General features: G+C 36.4%; 3 protein-coding genes and 2 pseudogenes across 4 annotated transcripts; all 5 read right to left on the bottom strand.

Moving 5' to 3' along the window:
- Positions 1 to 2257: 2257 nt before the first annotated feature.
- On the bottom strand, positions 2258 to 3180 carry LOC148917298 (receptor like protein 21-like). 2 transcript variants are annotated; one of them, XM_089051919.1, is made up of 3 exons: positions 2853 to 3180; positions 2706 to 2765; positions 2258 to 2591 (listed from the first exon to the last, which is right to left on the bottom strand). In XM_089051919.1, the coding sequence occupies exons 1-3, from the start codon at positions 3136 to 3138 to the stop codon at positions 2470 to 2472; spliced, it is 468 nt and encodes a 155-aa protein (XP_088908045.1). In that variant the 5' UTR covers positions 3139 to 3180; the 3' UTR covers positions 2258 to 2469. The 2 variants fall into 2 exon arrangements, 1 of the variants encoding a protein (XP_088908045.1); XR_016126849.1 differs by lacking the exon at positions 2706 to 2765.
- A 4900-nt stretch (positions 3181 to 8080) lies between these two features.
- LOC148917297 (receptor-like protein EIX2) lies at positions 8081 to 9284 on the bottom strand (annotated as a pseudogene).
- A 1264-nt stretch (positions 9285 to 10548) lies between these two features.
- LOC148917296 (receptor-like protein EIX1) lies at positions 10549 to 11795 on the bottom strand (annotated as a pseudogene).
- Positions 11796 to 13090: 1295 nt separating this feature from the next.
- LOC103332023 (receptor-like protein EIX2) lies at positions 13091 to 16539 on the bottom strand. The gene is made up of 3 exons (XM_089051922.1): positions 15860 to 16539; positions 14902 to 15239; positions 13091 to 14746 (listed from the first exon to the last, which is right to left on the bottom strand). The coding sequence occupies exons 1-3, from the start codon at positions 15896 to 15898 to the stop codon at positions 13126 to 13128; spliced, it is 1998 nt and encodes a 665-aa protein (XP_088908048.1). The 5' UTR covers positions 15899 to 16539; the 3' UTR covers positions 13091 to 13125.
- A 146-nt stretch (positions 16540 to 16685) lies between these two features.
- LOC148917295 (uncharacterized) lies at positions 16686 to 18584 on the bottom strand. Its single transcript, XM_089051921.1, has 2 exons — positions 18256 to 18584; positions 16686 to 16991 (listed from the first exon to the last, which is right to left on the bottom strand). The coding sequence occupies exons 1-2, from the start codon at positions 18470 to 18472 to the stop codon at positions 16777 to 16779; spliced, it is 432 nt and encodes a 143-aa protein (XP_088908047.1). The 5' UTR covers positions 18473 to 18584; the 3' UTR covers positions 16686 to 16776.
- Positions 18585 to 19056: the final 472 nt, after the last annotated feature.

The following is a 19056-nucleotide window of genomic DNA, read 5'->3' as shown; positions in this document are numbered from 1 at the left end:
CAAACCGATTACCTAAATTTGAATTTATTGTTAAATTTTTAAAAATGTTCCAAAATTAATTCCTACATCCATTACAACCATTTGGAGATCTTTCCAAATTCAATATCTGTCATTATATACAATCCAATTAAAATGTTTCATATTGATTCCTACATTAATATACAAAATGCAATAATGGCTTAGTTGGGGGTATTTTTGGAATCTGAAAAGTACAATAAATCAGATTTTATGCTTAATTAGGTAACTTGCTGAGTTGGATCCTAGTCATGGGTTTTTACTTATACAAATTGGGTATTATTTATAGGAACAAAAAGTGAAGGGTTTTAGGTAAGGCAAATTGAATTTGAAGGGTGTAAGCCAAATTTACTATTCTTTTAATGGTATGATCTGTTTTTCTATTATTCTATTATTATTAACGACCTGAAGGTTCAAGAAAGTAAGAGAGAATCCATCTCTCCACCTTTTTCTCTTCATAAAAGAGATAAATAAAGCAGGAAATGGAAATTTACAGCGCCTCTGTTCTTCTACTTCAACTCCCTCTTGGATCACACACTCCAAAACCGTGTCGGGGGTGTGTCAGAGCCGTGTTGGCGTGTCGGCGTGTTGGACACTCTGACACTCCAGCATTTGAAGTGTTCGTGCAACATAGTATAAAACCCAGTGCCTAAATTTCTTTTTCAATGATCAATTTGGCTAAATTTTTTTTCATTGACCAAATTAAAATTTCGTGTAAAACCCAATGACAAAAATATTTAACTTTTTTGTTTGTTTTTTTTATTTTATAAAAAAAAATCTACTCGATTGTGGTTTGCGTTGTAGTGTGGTTATTTCTAAATCTCAATTTAGCAAGGTAACAATTTCTGAGTTCCGACTTGTTATTAATAATGATATTTATAGCGATTACCATAACCTAAACTCGTGTATAATAATTCTACTAAACCACATGGTTGACACAGGTAATTCACCAAACATGGGTGAGTCTTTAGCAAACTTACTATCCACCTAGTAAACTACTACATTTCCTAATTCACCGAGGCATAGAAATCAGTAAAGCCCCTTTGTTTAGCCTAAAAAAGAATTCTGCCAAAACCACGTTTTTCAGAAGTGAAAGTGTGAACTCTTGAATTCGAGATGAAAGTTGCTTTGAGAGAGATGAATATCTTGCCTCAGATTATCACATTTAGTGCATCTACGATTAATTACAATACGCAGAGACTGGCAAGGTCTCTGCTACCACAATAAGCATACAGTCAAAAGAGTCCAGTCTGTCGGGAGATGTGGCATTAAATGATGGTTGAAATTGAAGACAATTCTGGTCTTATTTGTTCTTGCCGAAAAGAGCATTGTTTTCACATTGAGCCAACTGTCTATTTACGGGCAGCAAGTGATTGATGTGAAAGACGAGCATGCAAGAGATGAAACACGGGTTGCATTGAGAGATTATCCAAGAGCAAAGCAAGAGATAAGAAATAAAAAAAGTTCTTGTTTTGTTGTTGATTTAACTCAATGTATTTTGTACTGTTATTATTCTCATAGTAAATTCTGTCTAAATACGTATGTACACATGATTATGTCAAACCTTGTAAATCTCTCGCGCATTAGTATTTTTACTCTTTGTTTATTTTATTTTGTTTAATTGTGATTTGCGTTGTGGTGTAGTTATTTATAATAAATATAATAAGGTGCAAATGGTTATTTTTTGTTTAATACAATTATGATGATGTGGATTTATTAAAGTTCATTAGATTAATCTAATGGTTAACATTATCTTAAATGTGTGTAAATGCACGAATGATAAATGCAGAAGCTCGGGATATAGCGAGGAAGGCAGCAGACAGTTCTTAACGTGATGGGTTGTGGCTTTCTAGGATGTTTCTTTTCTTCATTTTTAATAAATGGAAAATTGTGTGTGGGCTTATTTTTATGTTTTCAATAAATGTGTAGATGAGTAATAAAAGTTGAGTGTGGGCCATGGCCCATACTGGGCGTGGGCTGGGTCCGCCTGAATTGCCTCTACAGAGGGAGAGAGGAATATCGTTTTTCTCGGGCTCATTATTGATTGTTAAAGACTTCATGCAATTGGGCTACAATAGAAAGAAATATTGCAGCACATGGCTTACCTTGGTCTGGGTTTGCACCTAGGCCCTGCATATGCTGGACACCCCCAACCGTTTTCAGTTGATGTGCTACCAGATGATTAGCCTGGAGTTAAGAAAATAGTACTGCATCCGCAGCAAAGACACTTGCCAAACCTATATTTCTGGGATTACTGACACAAATTTTATTCTTAATCTCAAGTGTAAAATTACATACCAAACTGATCTGAAATCGGAATATTACATACCAAACTCATTCAAACGAACACAAACTTGATGAGACTTGGATCTATGCTTTGTGTCGAGACAAGTTGGACCGACTTTGCTGTTATGTGTTGGATCCCAACTCATCAAGAAAGTCATGGAAGCTTGTTCATGGACGTCCGCCTCGCGTCTTGAAGAGAAAAGGCATGGGTTTCGGAAGCATATTAACTGCTTCCAGCCAACCAACAACATCACTGAGATTAGTGTAACTTAGGTCCAAGTGTTTCAGACCTGAAAGATTAGGGAGCCAATTGAGGTTTTTTGCATGAAAAACAGAATATCCATTAAAGCTGAGATCGAGATACTGCAAGTGTGTGAGGTTTTCAAGTTGATATGGAATTTCACCTCCAAAATTAGCAGAAGAGAGGTCGAGGTGTCTTAAATTGCTCATAGATCCAATGAAATCTGGAATTTTGCTCCAATTGAAATTATTGAAACTAAGGTTCAAATACTCCAAATGCTGCAAGTGAACGAGTTTAGGACTAATCTTACCTTGCAAAGATTGGTCTCCAAGATCAAGCTTAACAACATGACCAGTTTGGTTGTTGCAGTAGACTCCGTCCCATTGGCAACAATCTTTGTTTTGGGCATCTCTTCCCCATGAAAGGAGGCGATCGCCGTCGTCACCCACGAGGCCTTGTTTGAGTGCAAGGAGTGCTTGCCTGTCCCTCTCGCTACATCCAACGCAAGGACTGTTCATGTGTAGTAAAAGCACCACCACAATTGCATAGAGGAGTTTGAAGCAGCACCTTGCTTCAGCCATGTTAGGTACAGTCATGATCAAGACGAACAAGGGAAACTCTTTAGGAAAAATGTAAAGCACAACCAAAGTAAGCATACATGCAAAACTGGTGAAGTACGTATATATATGCTTGTATGATATCTCAAGATTGACTTGACTCTTTATCCTAAAACAGAATTTTAAAAAATAATTCAAATAATTAACTTGAAATTAATTTAATTAATTGGGTTTAATTTTAAATTACAGAGCCCCAAGGCCCATCTTTTGACTAGTTAAATATATATTATTTAACTATTGACCCATTGACCCAACTAATTTGGCATTGAGCCCAAATGCCAAACTCAACAAGCCCCTTGCATAGCCTAATTATTCTATTTCCAAGAATAGGGCCTTATAAAGAAATTGATATAAGTGTGCTCTGGAGGATTAAAAACATGTCTTTGTTGATTGCAAGCTTGATATTGAGGTTTGGCAGGACACTAATTGGTCAAGCTCAGAATATGAAAAACGTGTCTTTCCCTACATATGGATTCACAAGAAGGAGTGGTTACCAAATTTGGTACTCCCTCCCAATCTACTTGATATTTCTGAGCTGCCAATTTGGACGCCATACATTCATATGTGAAGTAACAGTTGACCAAAACAGCAATGATCTGCACTTGTGCTAGTGATTGAATGCATCTTAGAATTATTAATTTGGAACGCGTAAAATGGATTGACGTGCTTATAGTCTTTTCATAAAGTTGGGTAAAAGCAAGAATTCCTAGCTAGCTATTCTTGGCTTCTTATTGTTGGTTCTAAATGTTGTTGCCTTTCGTTGTGTGTACGATTTTCGTTCTAATCTTTCATACGGTGCAAGTCTTCAACCCACAAAGAGCCATGCCCGTGCTTAAAACTCCAGAGGACGACATACTGTAGGGAGATAGTTGCACAAAAATTAAGCTAAAGAGTGTCCAAATAAAAACATCGGAATTTTCCTTGTTTCCACAAGTGCTCCGAATAGGAATTTCATTGAATTTAGGGAAATTAATGGATGACAAGACTTGTGGAAATAAATGGATGAGAGAATACTTCTGGAAATAATGAAAATTTTACGGTGGACCTGGTGCACTATAGACGTTGCCATGAAAATAAATTGGAAATAAATGGGTGAGAAGACTTGTGCAAAAAATGGATGAGAGAAGAATGACCATATGGAGATGAAGGTCGTCCTTAATTATGTTCCAGCAATGCCCTTGAATCAATCAACCAAGTAGAAGTTGAAGTTCAGTTGGAATCCATCTAATCTAGTAGCTTTTGACTATGAGCACCTCCCCTGTTTTTGATGGATAGCTTACAAAATTTAGCACTCTGTCTAAAAAAGCGGCTGTTCTACCATATAAGATATAAGAAAATCCTATCTTTGCCATCTTGCTGTGAACAAATCGTCTGTTATCAAATGCCACATCTGACCTAGAAGGCGTCGACATGGTCAACAACTAGACAAAGTCAAGCAGGAAAGACAGCAAGTCCCATCTTCTTTCTTCCCGAAACCTTCTCTTTGGCCCAAGATAGGGATATGGGCCTAAGATTATGAGCAACAAGTTAGCTGTCTTGCAAGGAAATTCATGGAAAAAATATATATATATATATATACTAAACTGATAAGAATATCACAACCACCTTATGGTGTGTAACTCAGTCTAATGAAAACATTACATCCATTGCAATTGATCAAATCATCAACGACATTCGTTTTTATACCAATGCAATCCAATGAAATGGGGTAGGGTTGCTGCTTGCTGGGACAAATTTTTTTTGTTCAGAGTTATTAGATAAATATAATAAGGTGCAAATGGTTATTTTTTGTTTAATACAATTATGATGATGTGGATTTATTAAAGTTATTAATATAATGGTTAACATTATCTTAAATGTGTGTAAATGCACGAATGATAAATGCAGAAGCTCGGGATATAGGGAGAAAGGCAGCAGGCAGTTCTTAACGTGATGGGTTGTGGCTTTCTAGGATGTTTCTTTTCTTCATTTTTAATAAATGGAAAATTGTGTGTGGGCTTATTTTTATGTTTTCAATAAATATGTAGAGAGTAATAAAAGTTGAGTGTGGGCCATGGCCCATACTGGGCGTGGGCTGGGTCCGCCTGAATTGCCTCTACAGAGGGAGAGAGGAATATCATTTTTCTCGGGCTCATTATTGATTGTTAAAGACTTTATGCAATTGGGCTACAATAGAAAGAAATATTGCAGCACATGGCTTACCTTGGTCTGGGTTTGCACCTAGGCCCTGCATATGCTGGACACCCCCAACCGTTTTCAGTTGATGTGCTACCAGATGATTAGCCTGGAGTTAAGAAAATAGTACTGCATCCGCAGCAAAGACACTTGCCAAACCTATATTTCTGGGATTACTGACACAAATTTCATTCTTAATCTCAAGTGTAAAATTACATACCAAACTGATCTGAAATCGGAATATTACATACCAAACTCATTCAAACGAACACAAACTTGATGAGACTTGGATCTATGCTTTGTGTCGAGACAAGTTGGACCGACTTTGCTGTTATGTGTTGGATCCCAACTCATCAAGAAAGTCATGGAAGCTTGTTCATGGACGTCCGCCTCGCGTCTTGAAGAGAAAAGGCATGGGTTTCGAAGTGCTGGGAAACAAAGTTTACCTGTTGGGTGGTTGTGGTTGGTGTGAAGATGCTACCGGCGAGGTCTACTGTTATGATGTTCCCTGAACGTTTGGAGTGAAGCTTCTCCATTATCCACTGCTAGGTAATACTTCTCACTTGTACTTTCTGCGGAGTTATTCATGGGTTAAAGCTGGAATAATTTCTCCCAGGTTCAAATTATCACATTATCTGCTGAGAAAACACCATATTTCATTTATCAAATCATCAATGAATCGCTTTTATACTAATATCATGGAGCATGGTTTAAGAATCTCTGCTAGCCCTACCATTCAGGCAACATTGAGATAGAAAGAATCAGAGAGACCATTTTATATCCCTTCCTTATGTACTTCAACCACACCGCAGAACAGTAGGATTATGGAACTGTTGCTTTGCTCCCATTAGCTCGTAATGACTCCTTTGTTATCCCACAGTAGACTGGTTCGCTGCCTAAAAAGGTGATGAAATTATTTATAAGATTTGTTGGTCTACCATTCTTGATAGTAAATTTGGCTTACACCCTTCAAATTCAATTTGCCGTACCTAAAACCCTTCATTTTTTGTTCATATAAATAATACCCAATTTGTATAAGTAAAAACCCATGATTAGGATCCAACTCAGCAAGTTACCTAATTAAGCATAAAATCTGATTTATTGTACTTTTCAGATTCCAAAAATACCCCCAACTAAGCCATTATTGCATTTTGTATATTAATGTAGGAATCAATATGGAAACAGTTTTTAATTAGATTGTATATAATGACATATGTTTAATTTGGAAAGATCTCCAAATGGTTGTAATGGATGTAGGAATTAATTTTGAAACATTTTTTAAAAAATTTAACAATAAATTCAAATTTAGGTAATCGATTTGTTTACTAAAATGTTTATGTTATTTTCTATTTATGAATTATACATGACTAATAATCCACTTTATAATTGTTTATGAATAAAACTGTACATACTAATTATGTTGACAAAATAATGTACCTATTACTTGTTTGTTTTATGAAAAACATAATTTACCTAGTATGAAAAGTGTACACAATTATCTATTCCAAATAATGTATCTATACAGATTTACAGGTATATTGTAAAATAATTTACTTATAATGTATCTATATTTTATATAAATTATTGTGTACCTATTTTTAATTATGAAAAATATACGCAATTACAAAGTAACTGACTTTGTTTTTTTTTTTTTTGGTAAATAATATACCTATATTTTATATGTATATATTTATATTATATTGTTCATAGGTACATTATTGGATGTGTAATTTACAGATTTTTTGTTTGTTTGTAATTTTAGGGGGCGAGATGTGAGAGGGAATGACAACTAAAAGAAATGGGGTGATTGATATGCTAATAGGGAGTATATTAATTACAATTATGGCAGTTAATGAAATGCTTGAAATAAATTATAAATAAAATATGAAGTTTAGTGGCAATGATGTAAAAACATAGAAATACTACGACCTCTTATATCCTACTAGTCATTTAAATTTGAAATTGAGTTTTACTCATAGATTTATAGAGTGATGAGTATATGTCTATGAAATAAAAAATGTAGGGATCTATATTGGACAAGCCCTAAAAACTGAAAGCTACAGAGCTATTTATAACACCGCTAGACATCCCCAAGGGTTGAACTGACGTGATTGGTTGTGATGTTGTGGTAAGATTTATGTATTTATTATATATATGTCCTGAGACTTGAAGTAGATGTACAGCCCGTCTAGCTAGTTGGTAACCTTGTGGTTGTTGGTTCGAGCCCCATGGTGGGTGCTTAGAAATGTTTCAATTTATTTTTTGCATTCATACACAGAAGAACATTTTTTTTTTAAATTTATTTATTTATAACTTTAAAAAGTACTGGACTTTCGAAGTAAGTATTTTCTTTCTTACACAGACGACCATTTCATTTTTGTGATTGAATCACTTAACTCAAATTATTCCATTGTTTTATTCATATGAGCAATACAGTAAAAGGAACTTAAGCGTCTACATTTCCTGCACTGAGATAACATGCTCGAATCAGAAAAAGCCATGAGGTACACAAGAACATCATACCAAATATTTCATGTGTGAAGTTCCTATTAAGTTCTACAAATAACGGTACAACTCATTTACTATAAAATAAATGGTTTCTTTATTTTAGTGAGATCCCTTATCATCATCACTCAAGTACTCGAAAGCTAGTGCAAATAGCAGTCCTTCGTCTCGTCCATCTTCAACTGAAGGGAAGCATGTCGTCTTAAAGGTGCTTGCGCTAAAGACAAAGGGAGGCATGATTATAACTAGTGAACAAAATCATGCAAGCATGTTTTTATATAGCAAAAGAAATAAAGTTCATGTTTCCTACATTTATTTATTTATTTATTTATAAATATTAATTATGTTCTTCAATATTTGCATGCATTTCGGGATAAAGAACAACTAACTTGCATCATTGAATTCCAAAAATAGTATGTGAGAGAGATAGTAGTAATGACCATTTATCTAGTATTGGGCATCCTTTGCCTGATGATTTTTGCCTTCACATATAGCCAATCTGTGAAACTAGTCCAAAAATTGAAGTATGTATATCTGCATGACCTGTTAAATAGAAGAATGCCAAAAACTCCCCAAAATCCAACAGCAAACCCAAGCCCCAAGCTGATGTAAAAACCTTGCGATATGAGCCCATCTTTATTGTCTTGATTCACCAACACAGTTTGTCCTGGAACTTTTTCCTCCTCATCGCATGTCTTTAGGAGTGGCAGTCCACAAAGTAGAAGATTTCCACCATAAGAAGATGGACCAAAGCTTTGGAGCTGGGTGCCTATTGGAATTTTTCCGGACAAGTTGTTTTCTGACAAGTCCAAGTAACCAATACGATCTATCCGAGATAGACTGTTAGGAATTCTGCCATTAATATGGTTTCTTGATAAATCAAGGAAATCTAACTCCTGCAGCTTTCCAATCCTTGGAGGTATTTGACCTGTTAATTGGTTTCTTGACAAATTTAAAGAAACCAAACCAACAAGATCAGTGATTTCACTTGGAATCTCCCCAGTCAACTTATTGCTTGAGAGATCAATAATCTTTACAAGTCCCAGAATACTTTTGTATTTAGACCTTACCCCTTTCCATGTTAAAGATGCTTCCTCCTCATAATCCCAAATAGAACGTACTTCTCCTAGCTGAGTCATATATGAATGTTGGATAATTCGACTTGAACTTCCTTTCTGAGCCAAAACAATCAAATTGTTGATACATTTGGGTATAGTTCCAGAGATGTTGTTCATCGACAAATCCAAAATTTGAACACTTGTCAGATGGCATAATTGGTGCGGGATGCTTCTATAGAACTGATTACCTCGAAGGATTAAGATAGTCAAATTTGGAAGACTAGCCCCTAACCATTCAGGTATTGAGCATGATAAGTTATTTTCCCCAAGATCAAAAAGTGTCAACTTTGTACAATTCTTCAATTGTGAAGGCAACTCTCCCACAAATCATGTTGTTAGAGCATCTCCAGTCGGGCTAGGGGGAAAAGGTCGCCTGACGCGCCCGAGTTCACTCAGCAGGCCCGATTTGGTGGCGGGTCCCACGAGCCCGAGCAAGCCCAAGGGCAGTCTTGCCGGGCTGAAGCCCGAGTTGACGTCGACGCATAAGACAGATTTTTTTTGCCAAAAATTCGAAAAATTGAAAAATTAAAAATTAATTTTTTTAAATACTAAAAATTCTTTATTTTTTCCCTATAAATACCTAACCATTTTATTCACTTTCTACACCAAATCTTCATAAAACTCATCTCCTTCCAATATTTTTCACTTTCCACATCAAAATCTTGGCAACGAGGTAAAAAAAAAAATCCGTTTTATTCAATTTAATGTTTTTATATATATATATATATATATTTCTTGCATTTCCAATTTCTTTTTTTTTAATAGATTAGTCAAGGCAAAACCAAAAATGTTATTCGAAAATTTTATCCAAAAATTTTATTTGAAAATTTTATTCAAAAATGTTATCTTAAATTTTAAATGAAAATTTTATAATAAATAGTGACACGTGACAACCGAAAATATAATCTAAAAAGCTTATCAAAATTAATAGTTTAAAGTATAAACAAATAGGAAATAAAGTACAATGAATAGTAATTGCCTTAGACTTCCCTAGACTTTGCCCTCATGGGTGGAACCACAAATGCAAAGGCTGACACTATTCACGTGAATAGTGGCAGCCTTGCTTGCTTGCTTAGACTTAGCCCTTGTGGGTGGAGATGCTCTTACTTAGTCTTAGTGTCTCGATACTAAACAAGTGCCCCATCGTGGTGGGAATTTTTCCAAATAAATAGTTATTGCTCAAATCAAGGAAGACTAATTTTTTAAAATGGATCCAACCATCAGGAAGTTCTCCAGATACATGATTGCTTGAGAGATCAAGAAAGGTTAAATTACTATCCTTGGTTGCACACAAAAAAGAAGCTGCCCCTGAAAAGTTATTATGGGAGAGATCTAGAACTGAAGCTTTTGATAGAATTGAAGGGATTGGACCCTCCAATTGATTCCAACTCAAATTTAGGCGCGGTGCAAACTCCAATCTAATATTTCCAACTGTTCCTCTCATTTGATTGTGAGAGATATCCATACCTTCTAATTTTTGTGACAAATCCCAAAACCAACTTGGAATGGTATCAGAAATTCCAGCATCAGAAATATGAAGCCATGTATAATTTTTTTGAGTTTGAAGCCATTTTGGAAAAGACGATGGCCACATCTTACAAGAATTCAATTGTATGAATTGCAATTGGAAGGGAGGAATCCAATCAAAACTGAAGTTTAAACGTAGTGATGATAAACTCAAATAACTTAATTTGGAGAGTTTTGAAAAATGAGTTTCTGAAATCACTCCTTCCAAAGAATTCCAACCAAACCCTCCAATGTCTTTTGAGCGCATTTGGACAATGTTTCAACAAAGTCTGAAAGTTGTCCACTAAGACTATTAACCCCAAGGTCCAACTCTCGCAGCCTACAGAGCTTGGCAAAGGAATTCGGGAACCCTCCTTCAAATTGGTTTCCATAGAGACTAAGATATTCAAGAGAGCTCATGTTTCCAAAAGCTGCAGGAATTGAGGAACCATTGAAATTGTTTGCAGAGAGATCAAGATAAACAAGGTTGGTATGAGTACCGGACAACCATTGGAAGATTGAAGAGTTGAGATTGTTGGCGGTGAGATCGACATGAACAAGAGAGTTAGAAGAATTCATGAGCGAAACAGAGGATATAACTGGAGGAGGAAGTAGACAGTCCACTAATATCAATTTTGTTAGTTTAGGAAGCATATTAACTGCTTCCAGCCAACCAACAACATCACTGAGATTAGTGTAAGTTAGGTCCAAGTGTTTCAGACCTGAAAGATTAGGGAGCCAATTGAGGTTTTTTGCATGAATAGAGTTCACAGGGAGTGGGCTCATATCAGAAGATGAAAGAGAGCTGAGATCGAGATATTGCAAGTGTGTAAGGTTTCCAAGTTGGTTTGGAATTTGACCTCCAAAATTTGCATAAGAAAGATCGAGGTATATTAAATTGCTCAGAGATCCAATGAAATCTGGAATTTTGCCCCGAATTATTGCAACTCAGGTTCAAATACTCCAAATGCTGCAAGTGAATGAGTTCAGGACTAATCTTACCTTGCAAAGATTGGTCTCCAAGGTCAAGCTTAACAACATGGCCAGTTTGGTTGCTGCTACAGTAGACTCCTTCCCATTGGCAACAATTTTTGTTTTGGGCTTCTCTTCCCCATGAAAGGAGGCGATCGCCGTCGTCACCCACGAGGCCTTGTTTGAGTGCAAGGAGTGCTTGCCTGTCCCTCTCGCTACATCCAATGCAAGGACTGTTCATGTTTAGTAAAAGCACCACCACAATTGCACCGATGAGTTTGAAGCAGCACCTTGCTTCAGCCATGTTAGCTACAGTCGTGATCAAGACGAACAAGGGAAACTCTTTAGGAAAAAGATAAAGCACAACCAAAGTAAGCATACATGGAAAACTAGTGAAGTACATATATATGCTTGTATGATACCTCAAGATTGACGAAACAGGGTTGACTTGACTCTTTATCCTAAGACAGAATTCTGACAAAACCGCTTTCCCACTTAATGCAATCAATAAAGCCCCATTATCCTAAAACAGAATTCTGACAATTTATTTTTTTCAATGATCAATTTGGTTAAATTTTTTTTCATTGACCATATTAAAATTTTGTGTAAAATCTAATGACCAAAAAAAATATTTAACCTTTTTTTTGTTTTTTATTTTTTGTTTTAAAATTCTACTCGATTGTGGTTTGCATTGTAGTGTGGTTATTTCTAAATCTCAATTTATCATGGTAACAATTTTCGAGTTCTAACTTGTTATTAGTAACGATATTTATAGTGGTTACCATAACCTAAACTCGTGTATAATAATTCTACTAAACGACATGGTTGACACAGATAATTCACCAAACATGGGTGACTCTTCAGCAAACTTACTTTCAACCTAGTAAACTACAAAATTTCCACCTAGTAAACTTATGTTCCCCTTTGTTTAGCCCAAAAAAGAATTCTGCCAAAACCACGTTTTTCAGAAGTGAAAGTGTGAACTCTTGAATTAGAGATGAAAGTTGCTTTGAGAGAGATGAATATCTTACCTCAGATTATCACATTTAGTGCATCTATGATTAATCACAAAAATTAAGCAGACTGCTACCACAGAAATAAAGCTGGTTGCTACAGTAAAAAAAGTCCAGTCTGTCGGGCGATGTGGCATTATTGTCTTCTGCTTCAAATTTCTCCTTGACTGAAGTAGACAAGTAATGGACTTAATTGTTTCACCCGAAACTGGGTTCTTCTAAAACACGCTGCAAAACAGAGCCACATATTCACCAACACAGGACCACAGCAATGATCTGCACTTGTGCTAGTGATTGAATGCATCTTGGAATTATTAATTTGGAACGCATAAAATTGATTGACGTGCTCATAGTCTTTTCATAAAGTTGGGTAAAAGCAAGAATTCCTAGCCAGCTTTTCTTGGCTTCTTATTGTCTTTTGTTGTGTTTAGAATTTTCGTTCTAATCTTTCATACGGTGCAAGTCTTCAACCCACAACGAGCCATGCCCGTGCTTAAAACTCCAGAGGACGACATATTACAACCAGCTTATGGTGTAGTAATTACAACCAGCTTATGCTTAAAACTCTAAATTAATTATGTTCTGTAATATCTGCATGCATTTCAGGAAAAAGAACAACTAACTTGCATCATTGAATTTCAAAAATAGTATGTGAGAGAGATAGTAGTAATGACCATTTATCTTGTATTAGGCATCCTTTGCCTGATGATTTCTGCCTTCACGTACAACCCATCTGTGAAACAAGTCCAGAAATTGAAGTATGTATATCTGCATGACCTGTTGAATAGAAGAGTGCCAAAAACTCCCCAAAATCCAATAGCAAACCCAAGCCCCAAGCTAATATAAAATCCTTGCGTTATGAGCCCATCTTGATTGTCTTGATTCACCAACACAGTTTGTCTTAGACCTTCTTCGTCCTCATCGCATGTCCTTAGGAGTGGCAGTCCACAAAGTAGAGGATTTCCACCATAAGAAGATGGACCAAAGCTTTGGAGTTGGGTGCATGTTGGAATTTTTCCAGAGAAGTCGTTTTCTGACAAGTCCAAGTAACCAATACGATCTATTCGAGATAGACTGTTTGGAATTCTGCCATTAATCTGGTTTCTTGATAAATCAAGGGAATCTAACTCCAGCAACATTCCAATCCTTGGAGGTATTTGACCTATCAATTGGTTTCTCGACAGGTTTAAAGAAACCAAACCAACAAGATCAGTGATTTCATTAGGAATCTCCCCAATCAACTTATTGCTTGAGAGATCAATACTCTTTACAAGTCCCAGAGTACTTTTGTATTTAGACCTTACCCCTTTCCATATTAAAGATGCTTCCTCCTCATAATTCCAAAGAATATCTCCTTCTTCCAGATGAGTTGTATATAAATGTTCAATTGTCAGACTTGAATTTCCGTTATGAGCCAAAACAATCAAATTGTTGAGACATTTGGGTATAGTTCCATAGATGTTGTTCATCGACAAATCCAAAATTTGAATGCGTGTCAGATGGCATATTTGGGGCGGGATGCTTCTATAGAACTGATTACCTCGAAGGATTAAGATAGCCAAATTTGGAAGACTAGCCCCTAACCATTCAAGTATTGAGCATGATAAGTTATTTTCCCCAAGATCCAAAAGTGTCAACTTTGTACAATTCTTCAATTGTGAAGGCAACTCTCCCACAAATCTATTGTTACTTAGTCTTAGTGTCTCAATACTAAACAAGTACCCCATCGTGGTGGGAATTTTTCCAAATAAATAGTTATTGCTCAAATCAAGAAAGATTAATTTTTTAAAATGGATCCAACAATCCAGAAGTTCTCCAGAAACATGATTGTTGGAGAGATCAAGAAAGGTTAAATTACTATCCTTGGTTGCACACAAAAAAGAAGCTGCCCCTGAAAAGTTATTATGGGAGAGATCTAGAATTGAAGCTTTTGATAGAATTGAAGGGATTGGACCCTCCAATTCATTCCAACTCAAATTTAGGCGCGGTGCAAACTCCCATCTAATATTTCCAACTGTTCCTCTCAATTGATTGTGAGAGATATCCATAATCTCTAATTTTTGTGACAAATCCCAAAACCAACTTGGAATGGTATCAGAAATTCCAGCATCAGAAATATGAAGCCATGTATAATTTTTTTGAGTTTGAAGCCATTTTGGGAAAGACGACGGCCACATCTTACACGACCCCAAGAATATGCTTCGCAATTGGAAGGGTGGAATCCAATCAAAACTGAAGTTTAAAAGTAGAGAGTTAGATGATAAACTCAAATCACTTAATTTGGAGAGTTTTGAAAAAGGGTGGTGCTAGAGGCACCAACTTTGGGCACCAACTTGGGCACCAACTCTCTAATAGAGTGGAGGTGTATTGGCAATACACCGGGTCTCCACCCTATTAGAGTTGGTGCCCAAAGTTGGTGAAAGTTGGTGCCTCTAGCATTTTCCTTTGAAAAATGAGTTTCTGAAATCACTCCTTCCAAAGAATTCCCTCCAAACCAAATAGTCTCCAGCTTGGACATCTGTCCAATACTTTCAGGTATTCTTCCACTTAAGTTATTGCCCGAGAAGTCCAAGTGTTTCAATGATAAGAAGTTCGTAAGATCAGGCAATGAACCCACAATGTCCTTATTGTAAGAGATATCCAAATGCTCTAATGTGTTTTGAACGCATTCCGACAATATTTCAACAAAGTTTGTAAGTTGTCCACTAAGCCTATTTCCATAAAGATCCAAGCGTCGCAGCCTACATAGCTTGGCAAAGGAATTCGGGAACCCTCCTTCAAGTTTGCTACCCTGGAGAATAAGATATTCAAGAGAGCTCATGTTTCCAAAAGATGCAGGAATTGATTCAATTGAGGAACCTCTGAAATTGTTCCGAGAAAGATCAAGATAAACAAGGTTGGTATGAGTACCGGACAACCATTGGAAAATTGAAGAGTTGAGATTGTTGCGGAAGAGATCAACATGAACAAGAGAGTTAGAAGAATTCATGAGAGAAACAGAGGATATAATTGGAGGAGGAAGTAGACAGTCCACTAATATCAATTTTGTTAGTTTAGGAAGCACATTAACTGCTTCCAGCCAACCAACAACATCACTGAGATTAGTGTGACTTAGGTCCAAGTGTTCCAGACCTGAAAGATTAGGGAGCCAATTGAGGTTTTGTGCATGAATAGAGTTCCTAGGGCGTATAACAGAATAATAATGAGAGCTGAGATCGAGATATTGCAAGTGTGTAAGGTTTCCAAGTTGGTTTGGAATTTGACCTCCAAAATTAGCAGAAGAGAGGTCGAGGTGTCTTAAATTGCTCAGAGATCCAATGAAATCTGGAATTTGGCTCTGACTCAAATTATTGAAACGAAGGTTCAAATATTCCAAATGTTGCAACTTCACGAGTTCAGGACTAATCTTACCTCGCAAAGATTGGTCTCCAAGATCAAGCTTAACAACATGGCCAGTTTGGTTGCTGCTACAGTAGACTCCTTCCCATTGGCAACAATTTCTGTTTTGGGCTTCTGTTCCCCATGACAGGAGGCGATCGCCGTCGTCACCCACGAGGCCTTGTTTGAGTGCAAGGAGTGCTTGCCTGTCCCTCTCGCTACATCCAATGCAAGGACTGTTCATGTTTAGTAAAAGCACCACCACAATTGCACCGATGAGTTTGAAGCAGCACCTTGCTTCAGCCATGTTAGCTACAGTCGTGATCAAGACGAACAAGGGAAACTCTTTAGGAAAAAGATAAAGCACAACCAAAGTAAGCATACATGCAAAACTAGTGAAGTACATATATGTTTGTATGATACCTCAAGATTGACGAAACAGGGTTGACTTGACTCTTTATCCTAAGACAGAATTCTGACAAAACCGCTTTCACACTCTTTATCCTAATAACTAAAGGTAATGGGTATGACATTGGAGTGGCCGGCATAAGAATTCTTTAGTCATCAAACTAAAAAAACAAGGGAGAGAGAGGCATGCGTATGGGTATGCCAACTGATTATTTTTTTCTGATCAGATTCTTTAATCAATTTTGATTAAAATTTTTTTATCATTTTGGCCCTGTATTTAAAAGAAAAATTAATAAAATTGACGGCAAAACCATTTATTCTAACGAAATTGAAGTTGAAGACCACGAGAATAATTTTTTGTTATGTTTGTGGCTTTTTCCTCTTAATAAAGTTCCTTTTCGTTCAAAAATAAATTTGAAGCACTCTTTTCTTGAGTAATTACATCATCATATACGAATCAAATTTGATCAAATTTCAAAACATGTGTCATTCTACATCAATCAACAGGTGATACAGCAGTCATTCAAGGGTTGAAAACTCGGTCAACTAGTCCTTTTCTTTTTAAATGCAGGATGTATGATTATGTTTTCAGAGTCTAAATTGTCAATCTTTGAAATACACTCTGTCATCCTCTTCAAAACAATAGGCAAGGCAGCAACATTGCTGGAAAGTTTATCTCTAAACAATCGCAACTTCTCGGAAGTCTGATCTCCATTAGCCAGTAATGCCCCCTTATTAGAAGCCACTTGACCTGCCTCTGCAAAATATAAGTTTGTTAAGTGCTTCAACCACACCAGGAAATTTACCCTTAAAAATGGAAATTCCATGCTACCTCACTTTTCTAACTTTGGGGGATAAGTAGGCACTGAAAACAAAGAGTGTATAGGCATACTCAATCAAGGTAATATAGGAAATCATGGAAAAGGTTTTAATGACAGACGAAAGAAATTCTACCCCAGGTAAATAAAGCACCAATCTATGAGCAAAAAACCATACAACAGTTTCTTAGAGATGGTTATTTCAAAACTTTAATCAAGCAACACCAATAGAGAAAGGGGGAAACCTAGTTGAAACAAAAGCTATTGCTTTTACTATCATAGTCCTACCATTGTAATTTATGACTCATCATTTTCACCATCACAATCATAAAATAATTCACCCCTGCGGCCTGTGCCAAACAAAAGCCATATATTCAACTACATAAAAAAGACATCATCTCCACTTGTGTGCTACAATTAATTCAACTAAGACGACCACTTTCACACGGTGACTACCACCAATCTTGCCTTCAATAACATTCATCCATCAGTATTGCCATGCAACAGAGCAACATACCGTTGGTTCACTGATTTCCCCATTCTTAAAGAGCATAATACAAGGGAGAGGAATTTTATCTCTCAAGTAAGCATTTCCACCAATGAGCCTCCTTTCTTGAGATGGCAAAAGAGGCACAGCATCAAAATCAGCCATGTCTGGTGTGTGAAAGCACTAATGCTAGTATGATCACTACCACAAAAGATGGATGCCTTAAACACTATGCCAACACAAGCTTTCCTATTTATATCGTTATTGCCACAGAAACATAAAAATCCGTTCAAATATCTTTGCAGTCACCAAAGAAAATTAAAATCCCACTTGGGCTCCCAAAAGGGGGTTCCTCGTACTAAGCTTCCATCTTCTGTGCAAACCAAAATTATATGAAAAGAAATGAACCTCAAGTTATAATTCTTGACATTTTCCAAGCTAGGGAGTCTTTCAGTTTCCTAACACGCACACTTTACCTTACTTCACTCTTTTCACAAAAGACCCAATTTTGATTCTGAAATTTCTGAGAAACCCAAATAAATCATGTCTAAAAAGACCCAACTTTTCGATCTCAATCCCGACCTCGTTTTTCCTAGCTACCAACCAGACGTTAAAAGTTTTCAAACAATATCAATCTGATCTGAGAACCACGGCATTCATTATCCAACAACCCTTAAAAGTATACAGAACACAACAAGAAGTTAAAAGAAATGCACCCGAATTCGGAGCTCCGGAAGTCCCAGGATCCGACCCATTCAGAAAAACCGGTTTCTGAGCAGCGAGAATTGAGGCGAAGGTGTTCTTGAGCTGATCTGGTAAAGTGGCTCTGTACTCTAAAATCTTCTCTGCCATTTCCTTCACTTCACACTCCAGCACCTCCAGCTCTTCTGGGTCGGGTCCGCTTTCGGAGACCTGACGCTCGTTCAACGCCATGTCTCAAATCCAGAGGGAGAGAGAGTGAGAGAGTGAGAGAGTGTGAGTCAAAATCAGGTTGGGGTTGATTTGGAGGGTAATTGTGCTTTTATTTCGACGTCAGGATTTTTTGAAATTTGAAAAGGGACATTTTGGAAAAAGCATAAGGAGAGAAAAAATTTTAAAAGAAGCGAAAAATGAAAATCCCTTATTTATTTTTAGATTTCCAGAATCAATCGTTCGTACGTCTGATTTGAAAGTTGAGTGGTTTTGTCTTTTGAAAAGCGCTTTGCTTTTAAAGTGAAATTTTTTTTATATAAAACCTAAAAAACCTATTTGAAAATCCGAAGGAGGATTTTTGAGATTTTCCAAATTCTTTCTTCCTACTTTTCGCTTGTGGGATTCATTTTTTATTGAGAAATTTTGCTATTGTTTTTACTTATTTATTTCCTAACATGATGAAGATGGATCCGACCCTCTGCATTTAGAATTTACGCATTTTTTCATATTTTGCTTCATCTTAGTCGTCATTATAATATAAATATAACATGACACGTCAACAACTATAAATTTAATTGTATTTTATGAGAACCACCATGTTTTTT

Source organism: Prunus mume, linkage group LG5 (genome assembly GCF_029339155.1).
Source record: "Prunus mume cultivar Tortuosa linkage group LG5, ASM2933915v1, whole genome shotgun sequence".
NCBI lineage: Eukaryota > Viridiplantae > Streptophyta > Magnoliopsida > Rosales > Rosaceae > Prunus > Prunus mume.
Note: the sequence above shows the minus strand (reverse complement) of the source record. Positions and strands in the feature narration are given on the sequence as shown.

Excerpts from the sequence above, each read along its gene's own strand:
- LOC148917298 (XM_089051919.1), bottom strand. The coding sequence starts at position 3,138 with ATGACTGTACCTAACATGGCTGAAGCAAGGTGCTGCTTCAAACTCCTC. Across the intron at positions 2,766-2,852 it reads TGGAGACCAATCTTTGCAAG|ATTTCATTGGATCTATGAGC; the intron begins GTAAGATTAGTC and ends GCAAAATTCCAG. Across the intron at positions 2,592-2,705 it reads CTCTTCTGCTAATTTTGGAG|GTCTGAAACACTTGGACCTA; the intron begins GTGAAATTCCAT and ends CTAATCTTTCAG.
- LOC103332023 (XM_089051922.1), bottom strand. The coding sequence starts at position 15,898 with ATGTTGTTAAGCTTGATCTTGGAGACCAATCTTTGCGAG. Across the intron at positions 15,240-15,859 it reads TGGAGACCAATCTTTGCGAG|GGTAGCAAACTTGAAGGAGG; the intron begins GTAAGATTAGTC and ends CTTATTCTCCAG. Across the intron at positions 14,747-14,901 it reads GGAGTGATTTCAGAAACTCA|TTTTTCAAAACTCTCCAAAT; the intron begins TTTTTCAAAGGA and ends CTAGCACCACCC.
- LOC148917295 (XM_089051921.1), bottom strand. The coding sequence starts at position 18,472 with ATGGCGTTGAACGAGCGTCAGGTCTCCGAAAGCGGACCCGACCCAGAA. Across the intron at positions 16,992-18,255 it reads TTCCGGAGCTCCGAATTCGG|AGGCAGGTCAAGTGGCTTCT; the intron begins GTGCATTTCTTT and ends TATATTTTGCAG.